A 15,081-nucleotide genomic window follows, 5' to 3' on the forward strand; every position below is an offset into this window, starting at 1 on the left:
TAACAGTGTTTTTTCGGCAAATAGTGATTAATACTCACTATAATAATATTAATAAATCATTTATTGCAGGCACTTGTAAAATACATGACCCATATAACACTATAGACTAAAATAAATATTAAAAACATAGAAATAGTACCTAATAAAATAATATTATTTACTATTATTGTCGCGATGCACGGAAAGCCAATATCTTAAGATAAGGCTGCTCAGACACTCAGATGAGGTTCGGAGTATCTCGTTGTTCGAGTTTCGGATGCGTGTCCAGAACGCTGCGACTCGCGATCTAATTATCGCGAAATAGTCTGGAACCCCGGCCGCGGCGAACATGAAATACGTTGCGGCGAATATGTCAAAGTTGAAATTATATTTCATATTTAGTTATTAATTTCATAATTACTCAATTGCTAAAATTCAATTACATGTTGTCAATTTATTATTAAAGACCAAATTAAATAGATTAAAAAAAGAACACGTTTTATGAATTCAAAATTTAACTTACATTTTTATTAATTTCTTATACTGTATTTCATTTTTATCTATAATTTTCCATAAAAAAGCAGGAAAAATCGGACTCGCGCGTGAAGGGTTCTGCAACATTATCTATAGACACTGCACAAAAATTACGTATTTTGTTAAGGAACCCCTCTTAAATATTTATTTTATTGTGTTTTTCAGTACCTATTTGTTGCAACAGAAATATGTATTTCTTCTTTCTGCTATATCTGTGAAATTTCTATTATTTAACTATCACATATTATGAGATACATACAGCCTGGTGACAGACAGACAGACAGCGGAGCCTTAGTTACACTGTCCCATCTACCCTTTGGTACTCTGACAGCATAAAAAAATCATGACAAAATGATACATCAAATTGAGAAAAATGTAGCGTTTACGCGAGACGGTGCCAAGAACACTGGACTATTATTTTTCATAAAGGCTCATTTTCATGGAGCGGCCGCCATTACCATTGAAGCATCAAGCAGTGACAACATTTACTTTCCGACTCTGAAAAATGGACGTTGTGATAACGACGGTGGGCTCCCATTGGGACTGACGCAGATTCGTCCCTATGGTACACAAATAAAAATAATATTTAAACATAGATACATTTACATACATTTGAGATATTGTGAAAAATTTAAATTTATTATTACACAAATACGGGAACCATCCAAATTGACCTTCACCAAGCACTTGAGCGCGTTATCGCTTAGATTAAAATGGTATAAAGGTAACTTGCAATAAACAGTTTTTTTTTCATATCTAAAAAAGTTATAACCCTTTTTACAGAAAATAATTATAGTAACCAAAATTATATGCAATGCATTTTTTTGTATATAGTTTAATTATATTTATATGTATATTTTATTATATATTTGTGTTAGAGACACTTAAATACGTGAGACCAAATGGGAACAAATCGCAACAAAGACGCTCTGTGCTCTATCATAACCTTTTACAACCTTTGAGAAGAAAATTATTGTATTGGAAAATTGAATTTCATATAAAATTTTGTTTCAACAATCTTGAATAACGATAAGCTGATTTCAGAGAGAAGTTTGTGCTATAAGAAAAGTTGATTTTATGTTTTGAAAGCATATTGTTTTCGTAATATGAAACTATCGATATTATTATTAAACTGGTAATATTAACATTTAACAAATTGATACTTTTAGACTCCACATAGGACTCTAAAAAGATCAATTTATAAATAATTATTTTTCATAATGAATTACATATTTCTTATAGCAAGTAATCTATCGGCTTGGGTAAAACCGTAATAAAAACGTAGCCTACGTTACTTCCGAAGGCTTCCCTCTGTCTCTGTGCAATTTCATCAAAACCGGCCCAATAGTTTGTGTGTTTATTCACATCACTTGATGAGGTAAATAATTGCAGTTGCCTTCATTGTTCTATACTTCAGGTCGGATATGTGATTTTAAGAAATAAAGTTCTACAAAATAAACATATTTTTTATGAACTACGTGATGGCATCATCAGGTGAACCTTGTGTACTTCAATAATGAAAACACACCGAACTAAACACAATTTTTCACCCGCTCAAAGCGGACGCTGAGCACTCTCAGAACCTTCGTAGGCATTGGCTCGTGTATTTTGGTAACGCTCGCGCTGTAGGGTTCCGTACGAAACAAAAAAGAATATATATTTAAACAAACATTCTTCCTAAAAACACTCATAGGACAAAAAACTCTCACTTTGACAGCGCATGTAAGCTACATTAGCTTAAGTAGGTAATATTTATTTTTGAATTTATATTTTTGTAATTATTAAAGGTAGTATAATTTAAATAATAAAAAAGTAAATTTTGAATATTAAATAAAAGAATTTTATATTTTTTTAATGTAATATTACTTTTTAATGGAGCAGCATTATATGCAGTGTGCCTTTAGGCAGCAAACATAACCTGTATTTTTAAAAAGAAAGTATTTCGCGCATATTGCTGACGCACATTTTTTTATCTGAGTAGTTATTCATATTATAAAAACATATATATATATATATATATATATATATATATATATATATATATATATATATATATATATATATATATATATATATATATATTAAAATATATATATTAAATCCGTTCGACAGTTCCAGAGATTAACCAACATTGGTGCATGGAACCAACCAAAAAATAATAAAATTGCAACAACTTAAGTCGTATAAAATATGAACTATAAACAACACATAGTACGGAACCACACGCACTTTAACTTTTCCGTAGCGCTGCGCCATTTGGCGTTTGATGAATGACTGACGACAACCGGCTGGTTACTTCATGCATAATGCCCTTCCGTTTGCAACGCGAGGCTTCTATTAGTGCTCGTATGGTTTCATTCTATATTTTTTACAAGCTTTTATTCAGTTTCATTAGTCCCGATGTTTGTCAATCAAATGTAATCTAATTCCAGCGATAACTCCTCACTGGATTACTGCACGGATGTCCGTGCACGGATTATTTTCGAAAAAAAACTTGTAATCTTATATTGTTTTTGGTTTTTGTATAAGAAACTCTTGTATCACTTGCAATAAAAAATTACACCATCCTAATTAAGTGATAAAATGTGTTCGTAACTGGCCACATAAAAAAAAAATAATACTCCAATATGGCGGACATTTTTTTTTAGTTTCCGCTTCGTAATTTCCAATTCGGATGAACAAAGATTGGTAATTGTGATGGCGGCGTGCTGTGGACCTCGGGAAATTTAATTGAAAAACCAATCAGCTTTGACAACCGGTTGCTTCACTGATACCGCACAAACTCGTGACTTGAGATGAAACATAAACTTATTGGAAAATATTAATACCAGTTAGTTGTTCTCACAGTTACTTTTTTTCTAATGTCAAAAAAAAAGAGCTTGTACGACAGTAATTGTGTATTGTGACGGCACGGATTTTGGAGTAAAAAAAAGCATTTCTTATATACTTTAATGAGAACGAAAAAATAGTAAATCTCGTAATTAACAAAACTGGGAACATTTAATTATCGTGTTTGATTATTTAAATACTTTCATACATTATAATTTTTTATTCAATCGTATAGCCAATTTTGGAAGGACTCTATCCTTGAAATATTAAAATCTGATTTCATATTGCCTATTATCTATTATAAATGATAATGAATATAAAAATTGAATAAAACAAAAAAAATGCCTAGTGAAAATTATATGAACAAATAGGATTAATAAAAAGCGATTTTAAAATTCGAAACAATATTTCGCCATAATTTATAATTGTAACCTTATAATGTCTATTTGTCATATACATGAATTACTAGTAGTGTAGCTATGTATGTTTTTTTTTTAATTATCATTCTCTTAAAAACTGTTAATTAGTATTTGTTTTACCTTTGCATTAAAACACTGTGTTTGTAGTGTTAAAGATAAAATAACAACCCATTTAATCCTTAATAAGATAGATATTGGAGCCACACAGAAATATATTGGTTAAAATAATTATTAAAAAAAAAATAATGTCACAAGTTCATATTTTAACCGCCATCATGTTGCCGCCATAATTGCGGCGTATATTGGCGATATAGCAGTGAACCCCAGCTTTTATTACCAAAGCAATATTCAGTCGCTGGCTGACAATAAATAAAACTGTAGATTCTCAATTTTTCTGCACTGGCAATACTACGCCGGAATTCCGATTCGCTCCTGTCTCTAGGTTTTATTGCTTTGAAGTACCTAGCGGAATGATATTTGGAGCAGATTTGAAGTGTTTGTGAATAGAATTTTATTCTTATACATTTACTGTATATTACAAAAAAATATATTCGAATTGTAGTTTAGAGATACAGTGTCATCGGAAAAGTTGCTAAGTACGACGCTACACTTTTTTATAAATGACAAAAACAATAAATTTATCATAAAATAATATCTCCATTATAAAAGTATAGTAAGTATAATATCTGTTTGAAAATTTTCAGAGTAAAAATAAGAACAATACTTAACTAATAATCATCTGTTGAATAAAAATGAAGTGATAATTATCGTGTTTTGTTATTTGAATACATATTATGGCTTGCATTAATCTATTATCAGATTTGGTATTCATAAAACAGCCAATTAAATGATTATAATTAAAACATACCGAGATGAACAACATGCTTCGTAATTATTTGCAATAGTATGTCCGCAATAAACTTCGCCTTTTCAAAATAGTATAAAACACGCAATATGCTTCGTCAAAATATCCCACACTATCACAGTCCATGGGCTTATATTTTTATTTTTCTTTTCGTGTATTTTCGTTTTTGCATTCTGTTTCATTCTTAATTTCAGTTGTTTATCCGACGCACGCGTCAATCAAACGTCAACAAAACGTCCACAATAAGGGAGGCCTAACCGCGAAATAGTAGCAACCAATTCCGAATCTTAAATGAGAACGTCTTTCGGAAAAATTAGTAATTAACATAATTACTTTTCAACTTCTCCAACGTAGGCTTCGCTTGTCTTTTTACAAGCATTCGTTTAACTTGTCATGTCTAAGAATACTTAGTGTGTGTATTGTGTTAAAAAATAATAATAATGTGTACAACTGGCCATTTACAAAAAATAATGTAAAATCGAACAGAGCGACAGTTCATCGACTTTATCAGCTTGTGTGGGATACGTGTCCCTTAGTCGCATCGTACGACATCTACGGATATGGAATGGTCATATTTTAAGATGGATTCAATTCCTATCTTGTGACGTTGTGACGATGTAGCATCTAGATTAATACAACTCTATGGCTATGTAATAGTCATTTTATAATACGTGACCCGGTCTTCCATTAGGTTTTTCCGTGTTTTTTGTGATCGGTATTAATAGCTTTTGGATGCAATTTCGCTCGTGTAAACGTAGTGAGATGAAGTCACAGCTTCCAGTTTCATCTCTGGAGATTTATTGCTTGGTTTAGCTGTAACTAAGTAAACTTTAGCCAAGTTAATCTTAACTTACACCTATGCTTTGACGGTGACAAAATTCAGTATATATCGGGACTGGTATTATTATTATCACTTTTAACGAGACTTTTTGATTATGAATTACTTTACTTATAAACTAAAAATTATGTAAACAGCTTCTATGAGATATTTCCAAAAAAATAAAAATAAAATAAAAACATAAAATAAAATAATATAAAAAATTTCATATGCAAATTATTTTTACGTATCATTTTCCATCTAACAAACCCATTTAGCTACAAGAACATGGTTAAATAAAATCCATGCCTCATTATTCAGTCGTGCTCCGTTGCGACGACGCAGCACGCTGTTGATCCGTTGTTTTTATACGTTTTGACACTAACGTGTGTCGACGTACGTCGAAACTTCATACAATGCGACTGAGCAATGATGCATATCTCTAGATAACACTGCGCAGTCGTTCTTAAACTCTTGATGACGATAATGACGCATTAACAGTCTTCACAACAGTTTTTACATAAATTTTCTATGTAACAAACTCTTTTTCTGTTAAGAATATAGGCAAGTAAATAACACTGCAGTGTCTTAATCTGTTGCAGTAAACCACGCCGCGTCAACTGAGGAAATATTAATACTGCACGCGAACCTCGCTATCAAACTTACCAACTGTTCCATTAGGCTCCTGGGCTATTCCGCGACCCCTAAAAGGCGAATTTGTATAATAAACCAGTTATTCATAAAAAAGTCACATGTGGTATATTTTGTCATTGTCGCACTTTTTGACATATAGAGGCCGAACATACTTTAGTTTATATAACAGTTCCTCAATGAGCATTCTCAAGTTGAAATGCACACAAAATATTCTATTTTATAAGTAATGTCAACAAAATAAGTCTAATTAGATATACTATTTTTGTTATTAGAGTGAAAAATATACATTTTTATGTTTTCTGATATAAAATTCCGTAGCTCGTTGACAATTTGAGTCGATTTTCCTGCCATATGCCGCAGTAATCACTGCTATTATATCGTCAAAGTAGACAATGCAGTATTTTCCAGAATGATTACTATTCTTCTGGGGCCTAAGTTGTTTACAATATTTTGTAAATCACTTTATATCCTTTTACATAAATCTTAACATAAGCAAATACGGAAATATCATTTTTAAAAGGAATTGTTACGGAGATCCTGAAATGAATATTGCTGTATGTATTTGCGTTTATATGATTACTAGCTTTTGCCCGCGGCTTCGCCCGCGTGAATTTCATAGCAAAATCTTAGTAATTTTTTTATCGCGTACTCTGTAAGACTGGTAAATATATATGATTCAAATTCGCTTTTTTTTCTCATCTTTACTTCAATTTCCTGTTTCCCGCTGCGTGTCTCGTCCCCCAAACTTGGCCAATCCCGCTTCCTGCTATGTAATGTAGATATCCCGTACCGTTTCCTACATATTATGCCATCATATTTTTCGCAATGTGTCCCGTCCCGTTTCCCATTACGTGTCTCCTTCCCGCTTCGACTCCCACTTCCGCTTTCAGCAACGCGTGCCGTCCCATTTTCCATAACGTTTTACGTCCCGGGTTTTTATTAACCACAAACGTAGATTAAACATTTTTGTATTCACTATTACTGTTACTTACTACAAAAAGTAAGTGTGCCAATTTTCAGCGTTTTATCTTGAAAATTGTATTAAGTACCATACAATCTTTCACCCCCCCTTTTGAAAGGATTGAGGGTTAATTTTCAGAAAAATGAACTGAACTGTAACACGTATTCATTACTTTGTTGTAAGCTATCAAAATCAAAATTTTCAAGTCACTAACTTACGGTGTAGAACTTTCATATTTACAGCTTTTCACCCCTTTCACCCCCTTTGGCGTAGAATTTCCAAAAATCCTCTCTTAGTGCTCACCTACACTCACCTACATGCCAAATTTCAGCTTCCCGCCCAGCAGTTTCGGGTGTACGTTATCTGTTAGTCAGTCAGTCAGTCAGTCACTCAGTAACGGAAGAGTTTTATATACTTATTGATACAATACAATACAATACAAATACTCTTTATTGCACCAAAAAGAAAAAATACACAGAAAACAATTTGTAATAAATATAAGAAGGTACAAAGGCGGACTTATCACTAAAGCGATCTCTTCCAGTCAACCTTTAGGTGGAAGGAGACATATATATATAAAAACATTTAGGCGCAGTAAAACAAACTACCAAATATATAATTACATACACTATATATAAATAAATACATTACATACAATATACATACATATATAAGCATACCAAATACACATATACATATACATATAAATACATATATATACATACATAAATATCATTATATAGAAGGAAATACATGTACAATAAAATTAGGATACGTTAGATAGATAGTGAGACTTAACGAGTTGCTTAAATTATTACTTGATACATACTGCGCCCAAAATGAACCCTGCAATGCTCTTCTGTTATCCTCTCTCACTACCCAAAGGCTGGCTGGAAGAGATTGATTGGAACAGGCCCACCATTGGTCCTAATACCTACACAATTGTAATATTTGGTACTAATACTCGTACTGTTTTTATGGGCAATAAATATATTTTGTATTGTATTGTAAATTTGGTTTTAATAAAGAATTAAACAAAGTAGACATAGAAAGTCGTTCTGACATCTGATAAAAATGTTTGTATGAATACAACGAAAATAAATAAAATTACCTTGTGAACATAAGTATCAAGTAAATATATATATATATATTAATTAGTTTTTCATTTATCCTACGGGAACCTGACCATTTACCAGGATGAAATGTATCTAATTTTCCTACAGGACCCTCCTCATTTTCCGGGATGAAATGTCTATAAGATGTTAACCCGGGATTCCGAGGCATTTTTGATTCATAATTAGTTTTTCAATTATCCTACGGGATCCTGACCATTTACCGGGATGAAATGTATCTAAGATGTTAACCCGGTATATAAGGTACCTCCAAATTTCAAGCAAATCGGTCCAATAGATTTTGAGTGATGCGCGTTCAGACAGACAGACAGACAGACAAAAATTTCCAAAACTATATTTTCGTCATCTATATCTGTAACTAAGTATATTCCATGAAGAATTTTAAAAAAGAATCCAATGTACAAATTTGGCCTTTCTTCAATTTTATTATATGTATTGATTAGATCACTATTAAGTAGCTTTTGTGTTTATCGCGTTCATATACACAGACGAGACAGGTAGACTGTCTCCTTGTCTCGTCTGTTTATATGAATGCGATAAACTCAAAAACTACTCGACTGATTTTTGTACGGTTACACTCTGAAAAAGGTTTTGTTATATTTTTTACGGTCTCACCCGAGCCTAGTCGGGACGGGCTTATTTAGATTTAGGTTAGTTTATTTAGATTGTAGTGTCGAATAGTGCGCTATAGAATAGTTATGTTAAATAGTATTAGATTATCAAAAGCACACTCTCGACAGCTAAATTCAGTTGCTTCATATTCACAACATAAACAATATAAACAAGCATTAAAAATATATTCTAGTTTATGGCCCGCTCGTGGAACCTTTTTAATTGTCTATTGCGCGCTAATGTCATTTAATGTACGTTGCACTTTTTCAATAAACTGTTATAACGAGTATTCTCTTTAAATCGTATATTACCTACAGTTATTTTGAAAGCACTTAATTCCATATTAGGCAGTAGTTTACAAACATTTTCGACATAATGTGAAAGACCGATAGTGTAGCCGCCCCTTTATGCTAGTTTAAACACGGCCTTAGAAGAAACTGCGGTAAATTGCGAGGGAAAAGGTTTTAGCACGTAGTTACAGTACGCGTGCGGACGGAATGGAAACCTCAGTCGCGTTATTATTCATTAATGAGGAACTGAGGAAGTTTTTCCCTCATCCGTAGACGAAGGGCTGATTAATATTATCCCTTCTAAAAACATATACTTCGGACCTTGGAGATCCTAGTCAGTTGATTCCCGGTAAAAGATAAAAAGACTAGCTGTTGCCCGCGGCTTTTCCCGCGTAAATTTTCCACGGGAACAGTTATTTTTCCGGGATGAATGGTATCCTATGTCCTTCTCCATACTTCAAACTATATATACTTATTCAAATTTTCATCAGACGTGACGCAGACGGCTGGTCATAAAAACAGACTAATAAACAAAAAATTGGTGAATTTTGAGGCATCGTAGGATGAGACGGATTAGAAAGAGACAGAAAAATTATATTTCGATTTCTATACGCTATGAAAATCCATAGTAATATTATAAATGCGAAAGTCTATCTGTTGTAACGGCTTTCACGGCTAATCCGTTGGACCAATTTTGATAGTGTTAGATATGCATGTAGTTAAAGAACCCAAACACAAGCTACTTTTTTTCAAAAATCAACCCCTAAATTACTCGAATGGGGGGTGAAAGTTGGTAAAAATCGTCAAATCGTCTGTTCCGCTTTCGCGATAATTTCACGCAGGCGAAGCCGCGGGCAAGAGCTAGTGTGTTATAATCTGTGGCATACAGTTTTTCTTTTCAAGATCCGAAACCCAGAAAAAAAACAATGATCAGTAACGGCCAGTAATAAGTCAGGAAATGTTCAAAAATCAAACGCGGCTCGATATATTTTTTTATTACAGCCGCAAAGGCGATACAATCTACTTTTACGGGTAGCGATAATGGGAAGGCCTAATGTAATGGTGTTTAGAGAAATAAAATCAACGGTGGACAAGATTGATCCTTCAGTTTTATGGTCATCTCGAGTATATCTCTGCTCTTGAGCTTCTAATCAGTGATTTTTACGAGTTTCGTATATGTCGTTAATGGTATATCTTTAATTTGGTACTACTATTTTCAAGTTTTATGAAACGTTTTTGATACAAATATAAGTTTTAGGGAGTCTTTTTATATCGCTTCTTCTACCTTCGTTTGTCTATAAATTTGCAAAATTCTGTTAGAAAAGCAGTTTTCATAGGCTTTATGAGCTGCTATAAAAAGAATTTCATATAATCATTTAATTGATAACTGCAATATCTTTATAATTAAACTATATATTATATGGAATGGACTAAATGGACGAGTGGGGAGTTAACCCATTAAAGGTTGACCCCCACTCGTCCAATGTACAACCGAAGCTTGTCTGTAGGCGACCCAAAGTATAATTTAATGAGTTGTGAAGTCGGGTCACCCACAACAAGGCACATTAATCATAGCTGTTTTGCGTACTTAATCATTAAGCCGGGTAAAGCCTCAATGCCGTGACGATGCAGGAAATCTTATAATTCACTAATTACTGATTTGAAGCTTGAAATATTGTCATTGTAATAATTAGCTCAAATTCATAAAAATTAAATTAAAAAATATAAAAATCTCTCACCATAAAGTATATGTTTAAACAGACAGACATTCTTAGCGGTCAAACTTATAACACCCCTCTTCTTGCGTCCGGGGTTAAAATTTTGAATAAAGAATTTTGAATTTGAGATGATATACATACCTTATGTGTGACAAAAAATATTTAAAACCAAGTCTACTGCCGACTTCCAAAGCGCAGGTGAAGAAAAAGCGGCGCAACGAACTTCACCGCAGCCTCGTCAATTGACATTCGTGGGTCTTGTTTTACTTCATTATAATAATTAGTCTATTTATTTGTTTGATTGATCCAGAAAAATAATTACAGGTTATCACTTAGACAAAAAATCGCCAAACTGTAAACCAGTTTTTCTGTTATTATATTCATTAGTTCTTTCTGCGTAAAATTTATTATCATTACTACTGTAATTAAAAAAAAATTACTTACTAATTTTGACTTGGAAACACACAGACGGAAAGAAAAATATACGGAAATTATGAAAAATATATGGCTGATAGAGACCAGCGAAAATATGCCGTCATCGCCTTAACTATAATTATTATAAATATTTAAATCAAATTATGTAACACAGTTTGCTTATTTTTTAACCTTGTTTCAGATTAAACCATGCCCTTTCAGGGCTCAGGCCGTGGTGGTGGCATGCCAGCAATGTAGCGCTTCACGCCGCGTGCTGCGCTTTAGTCGCTCGCGCGTGCGTCACTATAGCGCGGCTGCAGCGGCCTTTTGCAGCGCTGGCTGCGCTGTTGTTTGCTGTACACCCTGTACATACTGAAGCGGTAAGCTGTTTTTATCATAAAGTGAGTATGCAGCAGAAAGGGTAACCAAGCATTGCCTTCACATACTATATAATAAAATAGCAGCCCGACCAGGCTTCGCTCGAGTAAAACTACGGGTAAAACCATAATAAACCTTACTCAGAAATCAGCCTTATCTATATAGGCTGATTTCTGAGTAAGGTTTATTATGGTTCAGATTTAATTCAAAATAATTGAAGTTCAGGATTCGAACCATCAACAGTTAACAGTAACAACGTCAATTCAATGGTGTTTACCGCTGAGCCGTCTATTCATATCTTTAGTTGACGAAATTTTGTATGGGTATATTCGTTATTCTTTTCACCCTCATTTAACTACCCTAAAGGTCAAATTTTAAGAAACCCTGAAACAAGGGTTTCATTATTTTTGTTGCATAGTATTTATACCAATTTTCAAGTAGATCAGTAAAGTTTTTACCCCCCATTTTTACCCCTATGGGGTTCGAATTTTGAAAATTCTTTTCTTATCTGAGCACTACGTAATAACCTAAAGCTACTGCCCAAATTTTACGTTTATAGTTTCTATGGTTTAGACTGGGGGGCGTTGACTAGTAAAAAACGCTTATTTTTTGATATATATATATATATAGATCATCAACTATGAATGCGTGTTTCGTCACGATATTTTCCTTCACCAGAAACAAGTGGTTTATGTATATCTTTAGAAACATGGGGCACCAACAGCAAGTGAACCTGGGGCCTTGCAATCTCAGGTGGTCGTTTTAACCACTGCTTCATCACCGCTTCACTGCACACTTTCTTTATGGCTTTGTTTATATAAAAAAACATGTTACTTGTCAACAGGTGGCCGGTGTGGTCGGTAGAGCCGACGTGCTAGCTTGCATATTTTTTCTATCGTCCTTATTAGTATATCATAGGTAAGAGGGTGAATTTCACGAGAGTTTTGAGCTCCGCCGCGGGCTCTCATTAGTGTTTATTAAATTGTACCAAACACAGTAATAATTTTTATTATCCTATTTCATAAATGAGTAAAGTATTGGTAAAATGTTAATTTTATAAATGTTTACATAAAAATAAAAAAAATTCTTTATTAAAAAAAAAATTCGGACACGAATGAAACGCTACACGGCGCGTTCAAAGTTTCGTGAAATTCACCAAAGAATTTATGTGTGGCATGTATTTCCCGCCCTAGAATAAGACCACTCGAAATTTTCAATAAATGCCCTACCCAAGCTAAGAGAGTCTGATAGCTGATAAGCAACAAGAGCGTTCCTAGATTGAGTAGACGTCAGGCCGGTCTTAAAATCTGAGCCTAATTGTCAAAATGTAATGCTGATTTTTTACAAGGACGACCAGTTACAGCCGACAATGAAACTAGTAGGGCTTTTTACACCAGTCAACACCATATTTATGGTACAGTCGCGTAAAAGAATCCTTCATTTTCTATCTGTTGGCCACTGTAAAACAATCGTGAATAATATATAATTCAAGTATAACCATTTGACCACTGGCTTAGGGAATTCGTTGTGGTATATTGAATAACTCGAACATATCATGTTTTATCTACAACAAAATGGGAAACTTCAAAGTGTTAATTGTATATGTTATTTCAGACCATCCAGCAACAAGAAATGCGTATGGCTGAGTATAGTGCTCGGCGCGTTGAGCATGCTCGCCAAGGAGACTGGTATCACTATACTAATGCTCAACTTATTGTTCGATTTCTACCGTTGCTGGCCTTTCGTTAGGAGGTAAGAATAACAAGAATTAATTCTAGTGGATCAAAGATTCTTAATATTTATAATTTAAATTATGTTCTTTGTTGTCTGTATTCTGTTTGTGTGCCTTATGAATATGAAAGAAAATGAAAAAATTGAGTATTATACTAAGTGTAGTGTAGTGATTGGCGTTCTGAGCATGTATATTAAGGAGATTGGTATAATTATACTGATGCTCAACTTGGTTTTTACTTCTACCTATACTGGTCTTTCGATAGGAGGTTAGAAGAACAAGAATCCTGTCTTTGAGTATACTCAAATTGTGCCAAGGACTATAGTGCTTGGCGCTCAGAGCATGCTCGTCAAGTACGCGATTGTATACGCAAATGTGTACTTACATTGTTATATTACTGATAAAAAATGATACATACATTTATATTTTAAAAATGGTAAGCCCTTCTTGCATACAACACTGTTTGAATGAGTTTCTTTCGGCATTTCTTCTCGGCAGTAGTTGTTCCGAAATGCTAGTAGTTTGTAGCTTTGGTTAATGTCATTTAATTTAGAATACAAGACAAAGTGCCTGTGAAGGCCTGTATTTCTGAATAAATGATTTAATTTTGATTTTGGAGACTGGCATCACTGATACACACTGATACTATATACTGATGCTCAACTTAGTGTTCGATTTCGTCCGTTGCTGGCCTTTCGTAAGGAGGAAAAAAAATATAATACTTTTTAATAGCAAAAGTAAAAACGGACTCTTAAACTTTATGTTCAATTGAAAATACTTGCTTATATTGTACATTACAATGAAATAAATTATTTATAATAGATAAATTTTGGGCAGATAAGTAACACTAAAGATTAATCAAGAAACTATACAAGACAATAATCAACATTGTATACTTGGTAAAATGTTAAAATTACTTGTTTAAAGCAAAGGATATTTTTTAAATTGTTTGTATACTTCTTATTTGTATAATTCTTTCGTTTTGGTCTCAGCTAGTTACTTCAGTTCATCCGCTGCTTTAGTTCGAATAATTAATGCAGTTATTATTAATACTTGATATTGAACTAAACATAATTAACTAGTGCATCGGGATGAATTAGCAATATTGTAAGCGGAAAATTAATATACCCGGTAGTTTGATGTTCACTAAACTGCGGTTAGCGTGAACATCGGTTAGCGCTTAACAGTTATTCAGTGTGCATACATATTTATAATTTAGGTTTAGGTTTAAAGATATTTATTCTCATTAAGACATACATCTCTTACATGATAACATAATACAAAATATAGACATAATATTCGTTGTCACATTAATAAACAAATAAAAATAAAAACAGACAAGTTCAGTTAATAGTAACGACGTGCTTGGCTAATTGTTTCTTAAATACATCGAACGAGTTAATATTTTTAATGTTAGAGGGTATCTTGTTAAAAAGGCGCGCACGTTCATTTGTCATTTTCGACTGACCGTAGTGGGAACTACATTGTTTATATATTAAAATTATATATAAATTATCTAATTTATAAAAATAATAGTAAACGGAAATGTCAGAAATTATAACGACTTTTAAAAAAAATAAAGGATTCCGAAGTCTTCCGAAGATCTTTGTAAGAAAGAAGTGAATAAAGATAGAATTCAAAATTATAAAAAACAAGAAAGATCTCAGATGTGAAATAGAAGAGTCAACAATGAGTCTTCTAGAACAGAAGTTTGTTTGTTGTAATTATTTTAAAACTTTATAAGAA

General features: G+C 33.0%; 1 protein-coding gene across 1 annotated transcript in view; it reads left to right on the plus strand.

Moving 5' to 3' along the window:
- Window positions 1-15,081, plus strand: part of LOC128669462 (protein O-mannosyl-transferase TMTC1-like) — a 122,981-nt gene that overhangs the window by 86,994 nt on the left and 20,906 nt on the right. The window contains exons 3-5 of the mRNA XM_053744319.2: window positions 11,428-11,605; window positions 12,448-12,521; window positions 13,218-13,355. Coding sequence (XP_053600294.1) covers window positions 11,428-11,605; window positions 12,448-12,521; window positions 13,218-13,355 — 390 coding nt within the window. The remainder of the gene's footprint in view (window positions 1-11,427; window positions 11,606-12,447; window positions 12,522-13,217; window positions 13,356-15,081) is intronic.

This window comes from Plodia interpunctella, chromosome 4, assembly GCF_027563975.2.
Source record: "Plodia interpunctella isolate USDA-ARS_2022_Savannah chromosome 4, ilPloInte3.2, whole genome shotgun sequence".
NCBI classification, from domain to species: domain Eukaryota; kingdom Metazoa; phylum Arthropoda; class Insecta; order Lepidoptera; family Pyralidae; genus Plodia; species Plodia interpunctella.